This window comes from Narcine bancroftii, chromosome 2, assembly GCF_036971445.1.
Source record: "Narcine bancroftii isolate sNarBan1 chromosome 2, sNarBan1.hap1, whole genome shotgun sequence".
NCBI classification, from domain to species: domain Eukaryota; kingdom Metazoa; phylum Chordata; class Chondrichthyes; order Torpediniformes; family Narcinidae; genus Narcine; species Narcine bancroftii.
The window spans coordinates 156,689,592-156,714,131 of NC_091470.1; the positions used below are offsets into that span (position 1 = coordinate 156,689,592).

Genomic DNA, 24,540 nt, shown 5'->3' on the forward strand with positions numbered 1-24,540 from the left:
TTACCCCTTTACTATTTTCTGTCTTTTCAGTTGTTTTAGTTTTCTTTTGATGTTTAGGGAGAGAGGGAGAGGAATTGGAAGTAAATTAATATTATATTTGAACCACAGAAACAAAGTGCACTATGTTAAAAATGACTATTTTTTAAACGTGATGCTGTTTGTTTTCAAAAATGGAAAAATAAAATTTTCCCCCAAAAAAGTAATCCCTTGCTAACCACAGAGCACCTGTGGCATTCTGTACTCCGATAATTAATAAGGAATTACTTAAAGTGGTATGTGAGTGGAAAGAAAAAAGTTGAGAGCCACTGCTCTAGTGTCTCTCAAGCAGCCATATTGTGAAGGTCAGGTTGTTTGCGTGCCCAATGCCAGAAATTGATACTCTATTCTGGGAGCCCCTTCCAATTTGGCTTGGAATAATTTTTTGAGCTTTCCTCTTTTTGACACTGCAGACACTTCTTTCAACTACATAACTTAATCAAGAAATAATCTTACTTTTGCACTATTACTATTAGGACTTCCTGGATTTTAGAGAGGCATAGACACTGCATAACTGTAAATTTGCACCTCTCCCTTCCACCTCCACCAGTTTAATGCCCCCTATCTCAGATTACTCCCATTCTGTACTAGGACTGGAAGTTCCAATCCAAGCATTCTTGGCCTCTCACCAGGATTACATTTTTAAAATATATTCCACTGAAAAATTGGCAGAAAATTGTCAGTCACTCTAATTCTTTATCTTAGTCTTCCATAACACCACTTATACGAGGAATAAATAACCAACTTACTATCATTCCCAAAGCACTCAGCAAATGAATGACTTTCCCTTGATGGAATTAATGTTGTTTCTCAAACGGAGTTTAAGGTTAATTTATTACAATTTCCCTCTTAAATAAGCATCCATTATAATGGGCAGAGTTCCGAAGTGCTACTTACCAATGTGTACATTGGCAGAAAACTGGTAGATGCCAGTTATTGGCGCAGTAAATCGTCCAGTTGTCAGATTCATCCCAGATCCTCTTAGGAACGCTCCTTTTGAAAGTGGCTAGGAGAAAACAAACCAATCTGGAATTGTAACAATGTCATATGAAACTAATGCCAAAAAAAAGACATTACCTTTAAATTTCCAAACCTTATACTGGTCACTAATGCTTGGCACCATTTTATAAAGTTCCTTGGGATTTTAATGAGGCATCAACAGATTTATTGAAAGGTTAATGGCTCCAATGTTGCACATGAAAAATGCCATAAGGAATTATAAAGCTGTTTCCAATTTTATCAACAATAATTTCCAAGCTTTACTTTTGACATGGCAGATAAGCAGACACATCTTTCAACAACTTAATTGATATGTAAGATTATTTTAGCATTCTTATCCACATTTTATTCTACATTTTTTTTGCTTTTAGGTAAGTGCATTAATCAGAGACATAATCTAAAGATATATAATTGTGTTTTCATGGCAAGACTGAAATAACCCAACTTCAGTCCAGGAGTATTAAAGTTACCAAGACCCCCTATTCTTCAAATTACACCTCTTTTTTAAAAATCACAGAATAACCTCCAGTAAACATGAAACAGAGGCAGAAAATGCCAGGAGCACTTCACTTGTCATGCAGCATCTGTGGGATAGAAGGAGAGTTGATCATCTGCCACTTGCCAAATGAGACTTTTAATTTGCAAAGAAAGGAGGGTGCAAGAACAGAGGGAATGCCTGTTATAGGATGCAGACCAAGGAAAGGATGACTTGAAAAATCTGCAGTTGGAGGCCAAAGAGAAATACATGAGACAGGTACCACACCACCTTTTTTTTGTAGGGGGGGGGAGGAAGATAGAGAGAGAGAGAGAGAATGAGGAAAGAGAGGTAGGAGGGAGAGTAGAGGAGAGAGGAAGAGAGATAGAGTGGGGTGAGAGAAAAAGAGGAGAATGAGGAGAGAGGTGGGAGAAGGATTGAGAGAGTAGAGAAGGAGAAGTAAGAGGGGAGAGAGAGTAAGGAGAAAGATAGGAAAGAGAGAGTGAGAGAGGAGGAAACAGAGGGGAAAGAGTGGAGAAGGGGTGAGAGGAGGGAAAGAGTGAAAGAATAGAGAAGGAGAAAGAGAAAAGAAATAGTAGAGAGAGAGAGAAAGTAAAGTGACAGAGAGAGAAAGGTGGGAGAGAGAGAGAAAGCAAGCACATCATGAAATTGTTAAATTGAGTCCAATTCAATATCGAGTCCCAAAGACTGCAATATGTTTGGAGAAGATGAGATGTTCCTCCTTGAGTTATGATTGGACTAGGGTTGTACCAATAGAGGAAGTTGAGGACAGAAAGGTTACTATGAGTGTGGGATGGAGAATTACAATTACAGCTGATTGGAATGTCAGGGCACCTTTGAGGAGTGAATGGACAGGCCCTGTAAAACAGTCACCAAATTTGCATTATGTTTCCCTTCTGTGTAGGAGTCCATGTTGTGAACATCAAATACAGTATATTTGCTGCAACTTGAAATGTTTGTATTCTCACTTTTCTAGTTCTGGCGAAGGGTCCTGGACCTGTAACTTTAAATCTGTTTCTCTTCCCAGAGACGTGCTGAATGCTTTCGGCATCTTCTGTTTTTGAGTATAAGAGTAAAGAAGTCATGTTGCAGCTATATAAAACCTTGGTTTGGCTACACCTGGAGAATCATGTGCGATTCTAGTCACCTCGTTACAGAAAAAGATTGGGTGGAATTTGCAGAGAGAGAAAAACAAAGTTAACATTTTAGGTAGGTGACTTTTCATCTATTTTCTGCAGCACTTCCAGAACTTTCTGTCTTCTGAGAGATATTAAGGTGGTTGGTAGGTTGGGTAGGAAGATGGAAATCGTGATAAGTGAAGTAATGATGAACAGTAATTGTTAAGCATGACTAAGAATATCAGAATTGGTTTGTACACAGTCAAAATTAAGCATGTTTCTCCAGAGTGGTCTTGGGAGTTGGTTTGAACACTAATTCTCACCGTCTCCTCAAAAAGATTGTAAAATAGGGGTGAGGTGCACTGCAGATCTTATGATTCTTCACTTCTGACATTTGAAAGTAATGTCTCACTTGCCTGAGTTGGATCTGTCCTGTTGGAAATTCTAATAATACAGCTGTGTCTTTATGGATCTCTCTCTCTTGCATTCTCTTGACTTAACTATTGTGTAGCCAAGTTCCCCTCCTGTCTCATCACCCCTGCTGAGGGGAACTGCAGCTGCTACAAGAGGGAAGGCCTGCTAAACAGCCCAGCCGCTACAGTCCATGCTTGGGTCTCCCCTCACATCCTTCCTCCAACAGTCCCTGATGACAAGATTCACAAGCCTTCCTTCTTGATCTCACCCTAACTGTGTACAGTGCAAGTTGCCATCCCTCCTCCCCCTGCTTGCCGGTGTGTTCTCCCTCCCTTATCCACTTCTTACCTCCTGCTTTTGGGACTGTGCTCCTCCCCCTACCCTTCCCCCTCCATTTGGTTTGGGTGCCTGTCTACACTTTGCTCGTACCTTGATGAAGGGGTCAAGCCCAAAACGCTGGTTATGTATCTTTATTTTTGCTCTATAAAGTGCACTGTTTGACCTGGTGAGTTTCTCTTGTGTCTTTAACCTATGGCATGGAGGTGATCCACAAATGTGCCAGGGTCACCCGCTTTGTACTCAACACCATAGCCTTGGGCATCAGTTCCTCTGAGCGGTCGGGCATTCGCTTCGGATGACAAATCTTCCTCCAGCTCTGACTTGTGTAATTTGAGCCGAATCCCGACTCTGACAGTCAACAATGTTTAATGCCATTTGCCAGCTGCTTCAGTCGATGTCCATTTCGTTTGGGCACCTGCCTACACTTTGTACATACCTTGATGAAGGGCTCAAGCCCAAAATGTTGGTTTTGTATCTTTATCTTTGCTATGTAAAGTGCACATCTCCATCGGGCACACAGAACTCAAAACAGTCAACCAGTTTACCTACCTCGGCTGCACCATTTCATCTGATGCAAGGATCGACAACGAGATAGACAACAGACTCTCCAAGGCAAATAGCGCCTTTGGAAGACTACACAAAAGAGTCTGGAAAAACAACCACCTGAAGAAACACACTAAGATCAGCGTGTACAGAGCTGTTGTCATACCCACGCTCCTGCTCGGCTCTGAATCATGGGTCCTCTACTGGCATCACCTACGGGTCCTAGAACGTTTCTATCAGTGCTGTCTCCGCTCCATCCTCAACATTCATTGGAGTGACTTTATCACCAACATCGAAGTACTCGAGCTGGCAGAGTCCGCAAGCATCGAATCCACACAGCTGAAGACCCAACTGCACTGGGTGGGTCACGTCTCCAGAATGGAGGAACATCGCCTTCCCAAGATCGTGTTCTATGACGAGCTCTCCACTGGCCACCGAGACAGAGGTGCACCAAAGAAGAGGTACAAGGACTGCTTAAAGAAATCTCTTGGTGCCTGCCACATTGACCACCGCCAGTGGGCTGATCTCGCCTCCAACCATGCATCTTGGCGCCTCACAGTTCGGCGGGCAGCAACCTCCTTTGAAGAAGACCACAGATCCCACCTCACTGACAAAAGACAAAGGAGGAAAAACCCAACACCCACCCCAACCAACCAATTTTCCCTTGCAACCGCTGCAACCGTGCCTGCCTGTCCCGCATCGGACTTGTCAGTCACCAACGAGCCTGCAGCAGATGTGGACATACCCCTCCATAAATCTTCGTCCGCGAAGCCAAGCCAAAGAAGAAAGAAGAAAGAAGAAAGAAGAAAGAAGAAAGTGCACTGTTTGGCCTGCTGAACATTGTGTTTTTACTTCAATTACAGTGTCTGCAGACTTTCAGGTTTTACAGTGCAAGTATGGTTTCTTTAATTATTATTGACCAGTAAAAGCAAGCTGCATATAAATGTGCTTATTCTTGTTTGGTCAAGCCTACCTTGTCTTTCTAAGGAGCCAATTGGAGTGTGGGAATAAAATTACACAGTACTTTACAAAACCCATATTACATTACATATGAACGGTATCACAACAGTATAATTTTCTCGACATCATAATTGCTTTGACACATTGCTCTACAACTTACTAATGACTGGAGATCATCACATCAGCCATTGTGGACAATAGAAGACAGGTTTGTACCAGACGCTTTGCAGATCTCGTTACCTTGACCATCACAGTGTGATTAATTTGAATTTACTTTCACAATAAAATGCAATATGATCTAGTAAAACCCAGCTATTATCATACCATTTCATTTCATAATCTGTCATTAACCACTTCAAAACATGAAACCATTTCATATTCGCCATATCTTTAGAATGTGCCTTGATATATATCACTATAGTTCCCCATTGACAAGATGGTTTCTCCAAGTGACAACAAGTCTACCATGCAACAAAGTTGATTTTGCAAACGCAGCTAAAACCTTTCACTTGTGGAGGTATCATTAACTTAATTCATTGCCATGGGAATCATTTAACGACTGTTTTAATCCCTTAATTTTATCTCCTCTTTTACATTCTCCAGAATTTTTCCTTTTCTGATTTTATCTTTGCAGTCAATTGACCTGGTTAAATTCAATTTAATTTCTCTCCCCATTTACAGTAATATGGTCAGTAGATTCAACAGGGTAAAACTTGGCTTTATATTGCATGTCATACCATCATAAAACTTTACCCTGTTTCTTGGAATGTCCCACTAAATGTCCCAAACTGTGAGAGAATATGGTAGATTTAGAAGTGATCTACCAGGCCATCAAATCTTCCTGATCAATTGGATATAAGGCTGCCCTGTGAACAGGGAGCTGGTTATTTGTCTCAGTTGATCAGTGCTTTGAGACATTTCAGTTACAACTGGGAACTAGAACCTGAAATGGCCCAGATAGCTTAGGTTTTCATGCACAGGGAAGTGACTGAAGGCTGGCTGAGCTTACAATTCACTTGGCTTGAGAATAAACTGTAAAACTTTGACAATCCACTCTTTGACCATGCAGAAATCCCAATGATTCGGCCTTTGGCTAACCAGGTAATGCTTTCCACTTTTACCTTTCCACTCACCAGGGCCCTGGTTCCCATGCTCCTTCTGACTTGCTGGGATCCTGGAATCCATACCCTCCCCCAACTCATGTTTTCCCCAATTCCCACACTCACCCTCCAACTTACCTGTGCCCCAATTCCCACACACCCCTCCAACTCACCAATTCTCACACTCCCTCTCCAACTCCCCAATCCCCACACTCCCCCCAAATCACCAGTGCCTCAATTCCCACACTCCCTTCCAACTCCCCAGTTCCACAGTTCCCACATTCCTGCCAACTCATGAGACCCCTGGGACACTCATTCCCTTCCAACATGTTTTTGCCCTGCACTCCCATCAAATCTGTCAGGAACACTGGGAAATTTATTATAATACTGTCTTGCATCTAAAAAGTTGGGCTACCATTTCAGGCCTGAGCCCTTCAGTGGGAATGTTGAAATCAAGCAAAGGCCAGAATCACTGATTTTTAACATTCCTGATGAAGGGCACAGTCCGTAAATTTAAATTTTGAAGTTAGACATACAGTATCATGGACCCACAAGCCTGTACCACCCAATTATACCCAACCAACCTACAACTCCTGGTACATTTTGTCAGTGGGAGGAAACCAGAGTTTGGGAGAACATACAAACTCCTTACAGAGTGTGCGGGATTCGAACTCTGGTCCTGATTGCTAACACTGCACAGCATTGACATTAATCATGCTGCCCAAAACGTCATCTACCTTTTACTTCCTATGGTTGCTGTGTGACCTGCTGAGTTTCTCCAGCACATTTGTGTATTGCACTAGACCCCAGCATCTGCAGAATTTCTTGTTTACCTACTATATTTTGGCTTTCTTACCGCCTGGAAGTTCTGAAGTTCCAGGAGAGTCCTTTTGTCCACAGTAACTGTCCCCTTCAGTTTGCAGTGGAAACCTTCCTCAACTCTTCTGTAGGAACCGACATCATCAAATGAGAGAGAAGTTGGTGTTTGCACCTCAGTCAGAACAGCTGCCCGTCTCTCTGTTGCTTCTGAGAATGGCAAAGAAACATAATTTCAAAAGATCAAACTGTGCTTAAACACTTTTTCAGTTTGACCCCTTACTCTGCTAGAGTCAAGGGGATGCACCAAGTCCACACTTGCGACATTTGCTTATGTATTCAGATTGTAAAAAGGGAAATTTACAAGGGCAATGTGGGCAAGTCAGAAAACAGTAGGATTAAATATTGAACAAGAGGTATCAAAGTGAGAATTCCAGAATTCTGCCTCCCTTTCCCACTTCATTTCTTATGGATCAGACAGGTAATACCATCACATTTTTCTTCATGAGTTTTCAGAATGTATTTTTAAAAATAATACTAACTTCTTTTGGGAGTTTGCTGATTATTTGGTATCAAAACCATGGGTATCTTGGGGTGCATTTTGTTTGTTGATGTATTGCCTGGGCACTCCCCATTCCCTTTGTTGCTACGATTTGATATTTGCCATCTTCCTGCTGTGAACAGCTTACAACTACAGGAATTGCTTTCAATGCCTCTTCAGGCTCATGGGATACAAAGCATGAACCTGGCGTCTTTTCCCCTTCTTTCCCCAATATCTGGAGAGTCTCAAACAAGGGGAGATGACTACAAGATAAGTGGTTAGTCATTTAGCACTGAGGTGGGTAGAAATGTCCTTTTGCAGAAGTGGGGGGGGGGGGTGGTATGAGTGAATCTGTGGAACTCAGAGGGTAGTGGATGCTGTAACATCAGAAGTATTTAAAATTGAGCGAGATAAGTAGTTAAACAATCGAGGAACAGAGGGGTATGGTGGAATGGCAGGGGAGAGGAGTTGAGCCAGCATAGATTAGCCTTGATCACATGAACTGATCGTGGTTGACTTATGCTGTCTGAGGGGCCAGGTTTGGATTATGGCTGAAGGGGTGCCAAGTATGAAGTCTGTGACTTCTTTTTCGATGGGGAGACTGAGTCACTTCAATTGGCAGGACCTAGCAGAAAGCACAATATGCTGCAACATGTCATTATAAGGATTCCTTTCATAGTTGGAATGGAAAACATGGTGAAGACTCTTTAGCTAAATACAGGTGATGCCATAATTGCCCTAAGACTCCTCCAGCTCATTCCATGTGGTTTGAGGAAGTGATTATTCAGACTGTTTCCCTGGCACGTCGCTGAATCAATGCATTCAACTAAGCAACAGAGGCCAGAAGGGAGTCCGGGACTGAGCCCTGTCCTCTGCTCCCAGTTAGTTCAGTCCACAAAAACTCAGCAGGTCACACAGTGTCTACAGAAAACAAAAAGATATAACCAATGATTTGGCCCTTTGTCAAGGGGCTCTATCCCTTTGCATAGACGATGCGTGACTTGCTGAGTTTACCTGCTGAGTTTTCCAGCACTTTTATGTATTGAATGACAATCACAGACTTTCCTGTTTCATTCCATTAGTTGCCAAGGTGCTTTGGCAGGAAATATTACAATTGCGGAGTGAAACACAAAAGTCTGCAGACACTGCGACTGTAGTAAAAACACACAGAAATGCTGGAGGAACTCAGCCGGTCTTGCAGCGTGCATAGAAGGTAAATATAGATATGTTTCGAGCCTGAGCCTGTATTCAAAGAATAAACAAAGAACAGGAAGGTGTCAGAAGAAGGACAAGGCTGGCTGGGGGAGGATTCCAGGCCAAAAAAAGGAGGTAAGTGAGAATTAATTTTGGCTCTATGAAAGATACTGAGGAAAAGGGGACAGAGGGACCAGAGCTGGGGGAAAGGCATCGGGGAAAAAAGAAGAAAGTGGGGGGGTTAATGGAAGCCAGAGAAGTCGCTGTTAATGTCATCCAGTTGGAAGGTGCCCAGACCGAAGAAGAAGTGTTGTTTCTGCAATTCGCAGATGGACTCAGTCTGGCAGTGCATGAGGCCATGGACAGACATGTCAGCAAGGGAATGGGACAGGGAATTGAAATTAATGGCCACTGGGAGATCCACGCTATTGAAGCAGACAGAGCATTCAGTGTCACTGGGTTGGTGAAGGGACAACAAGCAAGAGCTTGTCCAGTGCTTCCTGAGGGCAAGGCTAGCATCAGCAGCTAACTTCCACACTGAAGCTTCTACCTGAAAACTACAGTTTGAATTAATGATCAATTCAGAACAAATGCCACAAATAGCAGCCATCAGTAAGACCTTGTTATAGAGTCATTCAGCACAGGCCCTTCAGCCCATCATCCCTGCTAGGTTGGCATTCTGAACTAGTCCCACTTGCCAGCATTTGCTCCACATCCTTTTCATATATATCCATGCAAATGCCTTTTGAACATTGTAATTGTATCCGTTTCTACAGCTTCCTTTGGCAACTGTAGAACCCTCTGATTTAAAAAGTTATTCCTCAGGTCCCTCTTAAACCTTGGGCCCCTCTTATGGGATAGAAATGTACCGTCATGTTCAATGTCCACTTCCACCTCTGAAAGAAGGGGCTGGAAATGCTTGAAATGGTCAGGGATCGAAGACTCTCGAAAACTTCTACAGGCGAATACTGGAGAGTATTCTGGCTGGTTGCATCACAGAGGTGCCAATGCTCAGGACAAGAAAAAAACCAGAGGTTTGGTAACTCTGCCTGCAACATCACGGGTTCCAGTCTTCACTCCATCGAGGACATCTACAAGAGGTGATGTCTTATGAAAGCAGCCTCTATCCTCAAAGTCACCCACTACCCAGGCCATGCCCTCTTCACTCTGCTACCATCGAGAAAAAAAATGCAGGAGCCTAAAGATGAGCACCCAGCGGCACAGGGACAGCTTCTTCCCCTCCGCCATCAGATTCCTGAATGATCAATGAAACACTGCCTTTCTTTAACATTTCGTGCATTATTTTTATTTATTTTTGTACGGTGGTTTACATGAATGTTTACACAATGATACTGCTGCAAAACAACGAACTTCATAACTTATTCATGACAATTAATTCTGATTCTGAATCTGCAGTGTTAGTGGAGAGAGAAGCAGAGATGATGGCTCTGATGACAGGCCACTTACCTGCAACATTAACTCCAGATCTCCCTCCACAGATGCTGCCTGACATCTGAATATAGGGCACCCCATGCAAAATCCACAGTGGCCAGGTCAGATTGACGTCCCATCACCCCATCACGTTATTATTTGTTTAGAGAACGAATTGCCCTGCTACAAGCCGCTCCCCTCAGATTTACAGCTTACCTCGTACCATTGCTTTAAATTCACGCATCAGCGTCTCCCGAGTGACCTCAGCTCCAGCAGGTCCTGGTGGCCCTGGTGGCCCTGGAGGTCCAGGGGGGCCTGAAAGGGTGGGCTTGGGTTGTGGGGGAGGAAGAGGGGGAAGAACAAAGAAAAGCATCGTTGGACAACAATTTTGATTCCGCGAGCAGTAAATGGGGTTTCTTCTTTTAAAAATATTTTTATTGAGTTTAACATATAAATCCCATATACTAAGTCTTTAACATAACAAATATACATATAGATAGATGAAAAACATAACTATATTAAACTATCACGATCTAAACAAAGGGCAAATTCTTACTAATTTAATGAATGATCTATGAAAACCATATTAAACCCATATTTAACAATTAGATCTAAAAAAAAGTAAAACAAAAAAACCTAAAACTAATCTAATCAAAGTTACCTTATATAAAAAAATGTAAAGATATGGATCAAGTAGCGACTGTCAGAAACTAGACAGAGAATCTCCAGAGCATCTAAACTTCTTCATCTTCCAATCATGCAATTTGTGGTATTTGTTCTGAATTGATAATTAATTCAAACTAGTTTTCAGGTAAAAGCTTCAGTGTGGAAGTTAGCTGCTGAATGGGCCCCACATCTTTTCAAATTGAAATTTTCTATCTTTAATGTTATATCTAATTTTGTCCAAGCTTAAATAAGACATGATATTATGTAACCACTGTGCATGGGTAGGTGAAAAGTCATCTTTCCACTTCATTAAAATTTTTTGTCTGGCTATCAACGTGTTAAAAGCTAAAACTTTCTCCGAGGTTGCAGACAGAGGTATATCCAGTTCACAAGACAAACCAAACAAAGCAATTGAAGGGCATGGTTCTATTTCGATCTTAAAAATCGGTGGGCCACAAAACCAAGACATATGAAGTAATGATTGTTTATGATGGGGATAGTGTCCTGATTCTTGGATCAGGTGAACAGCTGGACTCGTACTGTGGTCGGTATTCTCCAGTCTCTGTACAGCACAGAACTGTCGCGGACCTCATCGGTTTTGCAACAGACGCATTATGTTTAAAATCATCCCCACATTGATCTAAGTTGACAATATTCATGCATTATACTGACCATCGCAATATTTGAATATGAGAACTGTATTCACTGACTTAGCAAAGATAAAAGCAGCCTTTCATAGAGGACATTTAATTTCTGCCTGGAAACACAATTCCTGCAGATGGTGGAACCACGAATGAATGAAGAGATTCTCGAGGGCCTCATTGGGTCAGGCAGCAACCATGAGTAGAACAGGTCAATGAACATTTCGGGGCAAGACCCTTCATTGAGACTTCCGGTCTATGTCTCAGGACAGCATATTAACTGAGTCTTGATAAAAAATCCCCAGCATGAAACAATGGCTGACCATTTCTAGCAGAGGAGGCTGCTTGAGCCATTGATTCTCTCTGGTATCTGTTTTCTGAATCCCTGTTGGATTTGCCCATTAATCAAAGATTTATAACACTGGACAATGAAGATGTTGCTTCCTGCATTTTATAGGTTTTGGTCTGCTAATCATGAAAACCACCTTAAAATTTTCCTATCACAAACCATTTATTTAGATACAAGCTATTTTTGTGATTTATTGTCATATTTCAACTACTTCAAGCATACAAAATGTCATTGAAAATTTATTTTCTGCATTTGCACTTGGACTGCTGATCTTCGTGCAGTCAGTGTTGAACATGGTTTCACCAGGACATTGCAACCATGGAAAAGTGGTATCAAGGGCAACTGGAATCCATTAAAACTGCCCAACTATTGTTTGACACTGTCACGAGAGGCATCAGATGCTGAGTACAAATGAAAATCAGCGGCAAAACATTTTTAGGTCAGATGAACTCATGCAATGAGTCAGCACCATTATATGATTAAACATGCATTAAAATTTTAATAAAAGTTAATTTAATGTTTCGCCAACTTCCTTTGTGATACAGCAAATCTGAAATTATCTTTGTGTTCAGCTTGAAGTTGTCTATCATAAACTCCAATTTTGTTTCAGGAAGTAAACCTTTTGAAAAAATTTATTGTCCAGTGTAAATGGTAACAGCACACCCAGGCTGTACAGCGATGAATGGCAAAGAAACCAGCCAGGGATCCCTGTCTCAAGTGGCATAGCTACTGTTGTTGAATGTGACCTGGATAAGGGCATGATTGGGTTAAGCTATGTTGCTGTGCCAATGTTTCCTGTCATAGCCCACAGTTATTAGGGTGTCCATGGAACCATATCCAAGGAGTGATTCACCACTTGGTCAGAGAGGAAGATGGAAAAAATTGAAGTTTTAAAAATGCATTGAAAATACAATACTTTCTTCCGGTTGGACCTGCACTTTTTGTTTCTCTTGGCTCCATCTCGTTGGACAAATTTAATCCAGGAGGAATGCGGATCCACTGGACGGTGTTCTCGATTCTCCGGGAGCTAGGAACAAACAAACTGATTAGTCCTCCAGGCACTTTAGGTCCCTATCTGTGGTGTGCCAGTGTTCATCATGATGGTGCTTAACATTCTGCTACCCACCTGGGATGGACTGGGTCTAAGGCATAGTTTAGGGGCATAGTTTCAGGAATAAGGGTTTAGCTACTAAAAGTAATAAATCATAAAACTCCAGATTTATCCATTCTAAGGCAGTACGATTTACCATTTCACAAAACTAACATGGAGGCTTCAAATTTTACATTACAACAAAGCAGGAACCACAGTTGGTTGTGGCCTTGAAGGAGGACTGATGAGCAACCTAGATGAAAGGAGTAGCATTGTAATCAGAGGATGTAACTGCAGCATCATTTTACACAGGCAGTTTCCTTTATATTAATAAAGATTTTATAATGGTAAAATTGGCACAAGAAAGAGGTGTTCTGGGTAAGAAGAACACTGGGCTTGGTACAGAGGTGACTGTGCATTAGATTTCATTTCTAATATTGGCTTCTATTGGAGTAAATGGAGCTAACTGTCAGATGCAGAAGTCAACGTATATACAGTACATCGTACAATTTACACATGGACCCGATGGTCAATAATTATTGACTTGTTATTGGAAACTGTGATTAAGAGAAGGAACCTATGTCTAAATTTAAAAAAATGTAAAAATTAACTGCTGAAGATGCCAAAGCTCTTTCTGATGGCGTAGCCATTCTGACCTGTAATTACTGTAGCAGGGTAAGAAATGTTGATATCAAGGTGCCCCAATTGGCTCCCACATACAGAGATGAGAGGGGAGCAGATCATCTGGATTTAATAATGGACTCAGATGATGGATAACACAAGGCCTAACCCCCCTGCTCCTTGTTGAACAGGCCATTTCGTATATGCTAAAGAAGTTGCCATTCTGGATGAGTTCCATTGTCACATTCTTCTCAGCCTTTCCTATCCATCTATCTATCCAAATTCCTTTTGAATGATGTAATTGCACTCGCTTAGAACATAGCCATAGAACATAGAAATCTATAGCACAGTGCAGGCCCTTCAGTCTGCAGTGTTGTGCTGAGATAATTAATAACCACCGAGAATTTCCCTACCGCATAATCCTCCATTTTTCTCTGTTCCATGTACCTTTCTTAAAAAATCCTCTTGTACCAGCATCCACAACCATTCCTGGAAACTTATTTCATGCATGCACTGCTTTCTGTGTGAAAAACTTACCTCTTACCCACCACTGCACTTACTTCCAAGCACCTTAAAACTATGCCTCCTTATGTTAGCCATTTTAGCCCTGGGAAAATGCCTCTCATCATCTTGTTCTCCTCTATCAGGTCATTCCTCATTCTCCATCCCTCCAAGAGTATATCCCTCCACTATAAAGAGTGCTAACGAGTGTTTTGATAGCTTCCTCTGGCAGCTTGTTCCGGATACAGACCAGCTGCTTGAGAGAATGGAAAAAAGCTCAGTTGAACAGTTCCTTCCAACCAGTGGTTCTCAACCTTTTTCTTTCCACTCACATACCATTTTAAGTATTCCCTATGCCATAGGTACTTTATGATTAAGGAATTGCTTATGGTATGTGGGTGGAAGAAAAAGTTTGAAAACTACTGTTTTAATCGTAACTAATTGACTCGTTATGTGCACGGTTTTATAAATCCAAAGGAAATGGGCCAGTGACAATTTTTCTCAAGCAAAATATTTCAGTAACAATTGGGTCTAGAGCAGTGAGTCTCAACCTTCCCTTCCTACTCACATCCCACCTTAAGCAATCCCTTACTAATCACAGAACACTGATGGTGTAGGGATTACTTAAAGTGGTGTATGAGTGGAAAGAAAAAGGTTGAGAACCACTGCTTCAAACAATGGCACATATGGCAGTGCAGTACTCCCTCAGCACTGCCAAAACAAAGTGCCACAAATGATGGCAATCTGAAATAAAAACAGAGAACACTGGAAGTATTCAGTGGATCAGGCAGCATCTGTGGTGGGAAAGAGGCAGAGTTAACACTTCAGGCCAATGACCTTTTAACTCTCACTCCCTCTCCATAAATATTGAACATTGCCAGCATTTTCTGTCTTTGTGGCTCTGTACTCCATTGCAGTATCAGCTAAGATTTATGCATTCAGGCCTCAAGAGTGAGGCATATCCCCTCAAATTTCCATCGCAAATGTAAGAGGACCGTTGGCTTCTTAATATGTTGCACAAAAGCTGAATTCTCTCGTTCAGTACCTCAGTGTGTAAACTCTGAAAAACCACTCATTGTTTACAATAAATTCCATGATCTAAAACCTGTCCAGCACATACTGATGGTGCAGCAGCCTTTCTCTACGTGTAAATAAGTCTTGTGGCGCAGAGACGTACCAGGTCTGATTCTCTACCCTGCTGCCTACAATTTGAATCTGATTTGTTATATAAACCAGCTGCCTCGCAATTGTGGGAATAATTGCACACCGTTGTAAATGTGGAGATTGAAATTTGTCCTTGTAAAAGTGAAGTTAAGGTCAGCGTCCTTGTACGCAGGAATTGCAGATAGCTTCACTATTTGTATTAAAGCACGAGCCAACTGTCTTTGTTACAATATCTTTGTAGTAAGTCTTAAATTAAATTTTAAAATTTAAACATACAGTACAGTGACAGGACCTTGGGGCTCTCATGAGTCCATGCTGCCCATATACTTCAATTAACCTATGTCCCCCCCCGTATGTTTTGAAGGATGGGAGGAAATGAGAGCCCCCGGAGGAAACCCACGCAGACACGGAGAAACCGTACAAACTCCTTACAGACGGCTTCTTGAGTTTCTTTATAACTTAATAAGTTGAAGAATGAAAGGTCATTTAAAAGTTATTGCCAATATCCTGTGGAATCTAGATCCTTTATGATTAAGATAGGGACTGGAGCAAGGGCAGAAATGTTCAAGTTGCGGTTCAGGTAGAAAACCCAAGCCTGATTCCTCTGGAATCTTGGAGCCCAAATTCGCCCGCTAATTTGCTGCCATCTTTACCAGCAAGGTGCGGCGGCTCGTCATTCACCTGGTGAAGAGGTTAAACTCACATGGGTCGTCTCACCCTGCAGCAAGGGTGCCACCTGTTGGCTGACCAAGGACTGGCACTGGCGTCGGAAGTCATGAAGCTGTCCACGCCCTGTTCTTCTACCCTCTGGCCTGGGAGAGGGGGTCTGGAGGGAAGAACCCTTGAGGTAGGGGAGAAAGGGAAAGTCGTAAATAAAAAAAGGAAGAAGTTGAATTTTTCTCTTTTAGAAACCAAATAAAGGGGATGATTTTATTTTCAGAACCAATATTCCTTTCATTTATATTTGAAATCCAAGAGGTCACCATTTTAGTTCAAATCTCAACATTATTAAAGTTGTTAAAAGGAGATTCAAATTTGTGCACAGGTCAATATAATAAATATTTCTTGATCTGGTCAAATTGCCTGGATTAAAAGAGGATGGGACCGCTGGCTGACTCTCTCTCTCTCTCTCTCTCTCTCTCTCTCTCTCTCTGTGTGTTCCAAAGACTGGTGAGACTGCCAGCAATGAGGCCAGTGCTACCTCTGCCGACCCCTTTCGCAGCCACGAATCGTCAGAACTGCACTGCTAAATGGAAACTAGCCCCATTTCTTGGCCGTTAGGAAGCAGGCGCAAACGGGATTCTTAGAGCTCATCCCCGTGGAGAAGAAATGGATTTTGGAAGGCCTAGTTAAAAAATTACAAATAAAATACAACTGCAGCCAGTTCATATGTGAGGTGACCGACCACACGTAAGGACCCATTCATTATTGATTCACAGACTTAACTTCCCACACTGTGGTGTGTTACACGTTACAATGGAAACAGCTGCTGATTAAAGGTTATTTCAGTTGTAACTTTTTAACAAGCCGCTTGTTGCTGATTGTCCAATGGTCAACAAACCTCCTACCGATGGCTGCAGAAGATGAATCCTGAGATAATTACCAGAAACAAATTAAAACTGAAATGCATTGGAACTACAATTGCATTTTAAAAGTACTTGAGTGTTTGTGATTGGGCTTCAATGTATGTATTTGTAATAATTTCAACAGTTAAAATCCATGTTCACAAATATGCATTAATTTTCATTTTTAACAGTTTGGATTTGCAAAAAAAAATGTTGGGGTGTAAGGGCACAAAGTTTATCAGTGATAGCGTGACACTAAATGATTTAGATAATCTAACAAAATGTAAACAATAAATATGCATTAATAGAAAAAAATCCCTTGATTTAATTAATTGTTTCCATTTTATAGTGTAATGGTAAACTTGTGAAAAAAATGTATACAAAAATACAAGTATGCAGTAAAATCAGCATTTATCGCTGACGATCTCATACTGTCAAGTGTGACCATAGGGTGTTTCGGGACAACCCAAAGCAGTTACACAAGTGCAAATCTTTCTTTACGTCTCAAGTTGATAATCAATTCAAGGGATTTTGGGAATTGAAGGAAAAGGATGTTCTCGTTGACCTAAATGAGAACAGGAGGTCACCTACTTTAACCCAATCAGCCAATATGGTCATCTGTGGAAATGGAACCAGCTCAAATGTTGGCCAACACTATTATCCAAGGATGCCATCTGGAAAGGTCCACCTTGCCATTCACATTAGCACCAAAATCACAAAGGTAACGAGCTGGACCTGCCCTCGCGCCCCCCACCCTCTGACTCTCTTTCTCGACTCTAAACTGACTATCCCTTTATATCTCAGCCTCCTCCTTCTCTGTAACTGCCAGGATATCTGTAGGTTTATGTCTGCAAGGAGCAGGGTCAGAGGGGCACTTCTCTGGCCTGTGAGTAGCTGTCCTACCTAACAAAAATAAGTCTCAGTATGAATGTAACCCGGAAGGGAGAAAACATTCTATGATACAAAGTCAAACAAGAATGGAAAATTGGAACCACATGCCAAAGGCTAGAGGAACTCAGCAGGTCAGGCGACATCCAGGGAAGGCACTAGATAGTCAACCTTCATCAGGAAGGAGCAGAGGACTGCTGGGGGTGGGGGGGAGAAATAGGCAAAAAGAAGCTAGGAGGTGATTGGAAGAAGGCACAGAAGGCTTAGAATGATGCGCTTTGATCGTAGAATGAAGATCGGGAGCTGGAGGAAAAAAGGTGTGGGTGACAGACAGGTAGAGAGGATGAGGAAGAGGAAAGAGAAGGAAGGACTTGCTATTTGATCATAAGAGAAGGTAACAAGGTGCAGGCTGAAATTTCCACCAGAAAACTAACAATCCCACACAGAATTGCAAGGAATTATGAGAAAACATGGCGGCGCTGCTGGAGCTGCTGTGATGGCAGCACTGCTGCTGGTGGAGACCCTTAGAAAGTGATGAGAGGAGATGCAGCGCTCCGCTGCAGGGCTGTACGGCTCAGTCCTGCTCCCAACGGCTGCGTACAAGCTTTAAAGGAGCCAGCAGTGTTCTAATTAAAAATCCTGTGACCACAGACTCTGGTCCAAGATGGCAGTGCCTGTGATTGGCAGCGGCCTCAATGAGTTGCAGACTTGTGGGGGGGGGGGGGGGGGGAAGCAGAGGACTGGAGCAGGGCACCAGAAAACAGAGAGATCACCCTCTGTTTGAGAAGGAGTAGCAGAGGAGATGACCCACGGGACGGTGATCATGACAGCGGACCAGCCAGGAGCTCTGCGGCTGAAGAACACACAGCTTGTGGACTGTTGGCGAATCAAGGTGAGGAACCCACACAGTCTGCAATTGCGGTCAAGGGACTTATACCAGGTTGCAGACTGCTGAAGACTGGCTGAAGGGGTACCAGGTATCAGAACCAAGATGTGAGAGGATACCGAGGGCGCTGAGAGATCCCTGATCATGTCAGAGGTTTAGATCTAGAGCTGGGGTTGCTATTACTTTGGATTGAAGGCTGTGTAGCTGTGGAGGCTGCAGGAGTGCTGGAGGCAAATCCACGGACACGGTGACTCTGTGGGGGTGGGGGGGGGGGGTGAAGGACTTCAATTTGCTTCTCTTTCTCTGAATATGAGGGGCAGCAGGCAATTTCTACTGCTGCCAAATTTTTGTCTGCCTTACAATCAACTAAAGGAAGTTTTGTGTAATATTACTTTTCCTGTTTTATTACATGACAATAAAAGAATCTTGAAAAGATCCCTTCCTGGTGTACAACACATAATGTGACAAATAAAACTTCAACCTTTCCAAATGCTCTTATACGCGCAGAATTCCCAAAGATCCAGAGCTCATCACTGCACCTACCCTCACTGCATTCTGATCATAGACTGCTCTTGGGTTCCAGAGGTGGAGTGTGAGCTGCCTGCAATTTCCCAGCAGTTACACTGGATAATCTGCCTGCTGATCCATTGCCAGGTTAGATCTGGCACCAGGTCAGCAATTCCATTCATCATCATGCAGAGGCTCAGCTGCAGGCTGAGGTCAGTTACAATTTTTTTCTCCAATTGAGTCAAGTAAAATGTATTTAATTGTTTTCCAATTGTCCTTAAGGCATTTTGTTTATTTTGTGAGTATTTTTTTGACATGAAAGTGATTATTTTTTAATAATGTCTGTGAATGTCAGAGATATTCAAAACCTTCGACAGCTGATTTAACGTGGAGGTGCAATCGAACCAGCTGTCTAAATGTTCAAGAAGGACTTCTGACTAGAAAGCCCTGCACCTCCCAAAGCCTTGCCAATAGACTGGAGCTGATTTCATGGAAGAAGTTTGCATCAGTAGCTGGCAGATCTGCTGCCTGAAAGCTCCAGCAACAGTTCTGATCACTGGTACTGTCAGTGTGGAGTTTGCATGTTCTCTCCATGAATGTGAGCTTCCTCCAGGTGCTCCCATTTCCTCCCTCACCTGAAAGATGTGCTGGCTGGTTTAAGAGGTATAGTTACTACCAGGTTCAGGAACAGCTGCTCCCCGTCCACCATCAGACTCCTCAACAACAAACTCAATCAGGAACTCATTTAAGGGCTCTTACTTTTGCACTTTATTGATTTTTTTCTCTCTCTATTGTACAGTCAGGTTGTTTACATTTCTTTATTTGTTTACATGTGTATGTTGAGTACAGTATTTTTTCCGCACTACCAGTAAGTGGTAATTCTGCGTCACCCACAGGAAAAAGAATCTAAGGGTGGTATGTGATGTCATGTGCACTCGGACAATAAATCTAAATTTTGACTTTTTAAACTTTGACTTTGGTTGGTTAATTGGCCACTACAACTACTCCTTGGATGCAGGTAGAGTCTGGAGGGAATTGATGGGAAAGTGGAGCGAAAATGGGATTAGTCTGAAGAATGGCGTAATTAGGAGCTGAATGACTGGTACAGACTGATGGGCCAAAGGTCCTGTTTCTGCACCATATGACTCTCTGACTAATACTTGTCCTACTAGGTTCCCATAGTTACTGTTCACCCTCTTCCCCAATCCACAATTGGAGAAAATGCTCCGACAACATGTTTAGCTGTGAGAAGCATTGTGGTACAGCAATTTTTGAGCATTTGCTGCTAATTTTCAGGTGGTGAATAACGTAATGAGGAGAAGGTTGTTAAAAGTAGGAAGCATGGTTATTGCAGTGAGCACTTATGAAGCATAGAAGTTCCTATGGCCCAGCCTTCCCTACACTCTGCACCTTACCTCTGGCACTGGATAACTGAGTAAGATTGGAGTAAACAGATACATAATTCGTTGAAAGTGTCATCACAGGTGGGTAGGGTTGTAAAGAGAGATTTTGGCATATTGGCCTGTTAACAAAGTATTTATAGAAATTGGGATGTTATGGTAAAGTTGTATGTGACTGGTGAGGCCAGATTTCAAGTTTTATGTGCAGTTTTGATCACCTAACTGCAGGAAACATATCAATAAGATAGAAAGATTGCAGAGAAAATTTACTAAGATGTTGCCCAGACTTCAGGAACTGGGTTACAAGGAAATGTTTAACGGATTAGGACTTTATTCCCTGGAGCATAGAAGAATGAGGGGAGATTTGATAGAGGTATTTAAAATTATGAGGGGGAGAGACAGAGTAAATATAAATACACTTTTTCCACTGAGGGTATGTGAGATACAAACCAGAGGACATGGGTTAAGGGTGAAAGGGGAAAAATTTAAGAGGAACACTAGGGGGAACTTCTCACTGAGATGGTGGGGGTGTGGAATGAGCTGCCTGCTGAAGTGGCCAATGCAGACTTAATGTTAACATTTAAGAATTTGAACTGGTACATCGATGAGAGCAGTATGGAGGGCTATGGAGTGGCTGCAGGTCAGTGGGACTAGGCAGAAAAATGGTTTGGCATTTGGAAGGGCCTTTTTCTGTGCTGTAATGTTCTATGGTTCAAAAAGACTGGGAATGGAGTGAGGTTGGAGTTAAACACTAGGGAACAAAGTGAGGTTGGAGTAAACCTGGGGAATGGAGTGAGGTTAGAGTTAAATTGGGGAATGGAGTAATTAAACACTGGGGAATGGAGTGATGTTAGAGTAAAACTGGGGAATGGAGTGAGGTTGGAGTAAAACACTGGGGAATGGAGTGAGGTTGGAGTTAAACTGGGGAATGGAGTGATTAAACACTGGGGAATGGAGTAAGGTTAGAGTAAAACACTGGGGAATGGAGTGAGGTTGGAGTTAAACTGGGGAATTGAGTGATTAACCTGGGGAATGGAGTGAGGTTGGAGTTAAACTGGGGAATGGAGTGAGGTTAGAGTAAAACACTGGGGAATGGAGTAAGGTTAGAGTGAAACTGGGGAATGGAGTGAGGTTGGAGTTAAATTGGGGAATGGAGTGATTAAACACTGGGGAATGGAGTGAGGTTGGAGTTAAACATGAGAATGGAGTGAGGTTAGAGGAAAACACTGGGGAATGGGGTGAGGTAGCTGGAGTTGGAACCCACAGCTTGGACAGCATCTTTTCACTGGCCTCAGATCATCTCGTTTTCTTGGCCTGCAGACTGGGCCAGATTTCAAACAATAAACCTTTAAGTGGAAAAGGGGCTCCCTCATGGTTACGGGAGAGAGTCAAAACCTTTTCACAGATTTGATAGAGCAGTTGGCCTCTCTCTGTGATGTCCTAATTCCTGGTTCTGTCATCCAAAGATACCAGTATACTGTTTTTAATCAGAGTTACAGAGAGCAAATATTTGCTTCAGCATGTTCAGCCCTTCATTCCCAAACATGTTCTCTTCAGCACATGGAGAGAGGTATTAGTGTGACAGAAAACTCACCTTTCATTGGCCAAGAAACTAAATACCATTGCTCAGGACTAAAATCATGTTGCTTGATTTCAGTTCCCAGCCTTGACATGTACTTCCACTAAAAGCCCATCTTCATTCCTGAACATCTGAAGTTGAGTGCTTCCAAAAACCATATATTTCAGTACTTTGGCGCCTTATCTTGCATTAGTAAATACATTAGTAAATCAGTCCCATCAAGTTTCTTTACTTTGTTATATTCATAAACCATTAATGAATGACTCATATTAAAGAATAATAAACCAGAAGGATATGAAATAACGTGGGGAATGCTCAGCAGGTTAGACAGCATCTGTCGAGAAGGAGAGATGGAGCTTGTCTGATAACCGTGAACAGGAAGGATACTCAATCAAAGCAGAAGTTCTCACTGCCTCCTTTTCTGTTAGAGTTGATTCTCCCTCTAATTAAATGGTCAGAAGAATGGAATTAAATGATCACAATCCACAAGATACATGCATGACTTTCCCTGCCAGCTCTGACACTATTTGGGCTTCGCCTCCATGATTCCAGTCTCAATTAAATGTAAAGCACATGCCATGTGAATATTTTGCCATAATCCCCTCTATTACAGGTGTTTAATGTGAGCAATCCATGTTACACTATAGGCAGGTCAAGAGCAAGGTGCGAAACTCATTGCACATGTTCCTTCCTGCACAGAAAAGGTACAACAAGCATTCCAATTATGTTGGGGTTATATGTTAGAGTCTGTCATCACAGAAACAGAATTATTCTGCTTGAGGCAGTCTACTCATTGTTGAAAAAGTTATTACAATATTATTCAGTGCATTTGTATATTAAAGTTATAATCCGTGAGACCAGAATTAAGCAGACTGCTAATTCGACACGTCATTGGCAGATGTCTATGTTGAAAGAGTCTGTGAGAAAATTCCACTACATGTTCTAGTTACCTCAATACAGGAAGGATGTGGAAGCTATGGAGAGGAGATTTAGCAGGATGTTACCTAAAATGGAGAACGTGCCTTATGAGGCAAGGATAACATAACTAGGGCTTTCCTCTTTGGAGTGAAGAAAGATGAGAGGTGACTTAATAGATGTCTACAAGATGATGAGCAATGTAAATAGGGTGGACAGCCAGAGTAGCAAACCTCAGAGGATATCTGTAAAAGGTGAAGGGAAGAAAGTTTAGGGGAGATGTCAAGGGTACTGTTTACACAGAGTAGTGGGTGCACAGCCAAGAGTGGTGGTGGAGGCTGGTACACTTAGACAGGCACATGGATGCAAGAAAAATAGAAGGTTATGGATACGAGTTGGGAAGGTTTAATTTATTGAGTAGATTGGCACAACATCATGGGCTGAAGGGCCTGTACTGTGCTGTAATATTCTACGTTCTATGTGCCAATTAGGTATTACTCTGCAAAGTCGCAGAACATGTAAGCACATAAGATGGAAACAAACAAGATGTCCGTTGTACCCTAACCTACTTTTACAAGATCACAGGATAAAGGAACTGAAGTAGGCCATTCAACCCATCGAGTCTGCTCCACAATGCCACCCTGAGTTAAACTGTTTTCATATCTAGTTCCAAGTTCCGGCCTTTTCCCCATATCCCCTGATAGCCTGACTAATTATATACCTTTCAATTATAAACTCCCCCAATGATTGGGCCTCCACAGCTGGATGTAGCAATGAATTCCACAAATTCATGACCCTCTGGCTGAAGAAATTTCTTCTCATCTCTGTTTTAAATAGGTACTGTTTTAAATGGTAACTCATGGTGTCACCCACCCCTCTCGATGGACCTCCTCCCACACCAATCCATACAGAATCTTTTTTGTACCCATGTTATTCATAAATCGTAATTCCCGTATATCACTGAATGTAATGGCAATAGCAGTGAGATAAACAACTAGCACAATTAAGACTGTGCCCTCTCGTCCTGGATTCACCACATATGAGATCCCCTCTCATTCTTCTGTACGCCAATGAATGTAGTCCAAGAGCTGCTAAATGTTCCTTATATGTTAGTCCTTGCATTCCAGGAATCATCCTGGTTAACCTTCTCTGTTCTCTCTCCAATATTATTACATCCCTTCTAAGATAAGGGGCCCAAAAGTGCACAAATTTCTCCAAATGAGGTCTCACCAGTGCCCTATAGGGCCTCATCAACATCTCTTTACTCTTATACATTATTCCACCGAAACAAATGCCAACGTATCACTCGCTTTCTTTACTGCTGATGCAGCCTGGTGGTTAACCTTTAGGTTATCCTGAACGAGGAGCCCCAAGTCCCTTTGCACTTCCAAATTTTGAATTTTCCTCCCCATCTAAATAATAATCTGCCCATTTATTTCCTCTTCCAAAATGTCCAATTGTACATTTCTCAACATTGTATCTCATCTGCCATTTCTTTACCCTCTCTCCTAAACTGTCCAGGTCTCTCTGCAACCTTTTGGATTCTTCAACACTTCCTACTCCACTACCTACCTTGGTGTCATCTGCAAACTTTGCCACAAAACCTTTCAATCCATAATCTAAATCATCAATATACATTGTTGTGATAGTACAGATTCTATCACCAATGTGTATATGTAGGATGACTCTGATTGGCTGAGAGCATAGCCACACCTACTGGCAGGTCTTAAGAGATTGCTCCTAGCCATACCAGGTCATTCTGGACTGGTCGACCTACATGT

At 42.2% G+C, this 24,540-nt stretch overlaps 1 protein-coding gene across 2 annotated transcripts in view; it reads right to left on the reverse strand.

The window, feature by feature from the left end:
* The window catches only part of c1qtnf12 (C1q and TNF related 12), a 52,044-nt gene that overhangs the window by 14,724 nt on the left and 12,780 nt on the right, over nt 1-24,540 (reverse strand). The window contains exons 2-6 of one of the 2 annotated variants that reach the window (XM_069918773.1): nt 15,723-15,860; nt 12,560-12,670; nt 10,204-10,315; nt 6,862-7,031; nt 934-1,042 (exon numbers count right to left, since the gene is read on the reverse strand). In XM_069918773.1, the coding sequence (XP_069774874.1) occupies nt 934-1,042; nt 6,862-7,031; nt 10,204-10,315; nt 12,560-12,670; nt 15,723-15,860 (640 nt within the window). The remainder of the gene's footprint in view (nt 1-933; nt 1,043-6,861; nt 7,032-10,203; nt 10,316-12,559; nt 12,671-15,722; nt 15,861-24,540) is intronic. The other variant, XM_069918774.1, reaches the window with a different exon arrangement.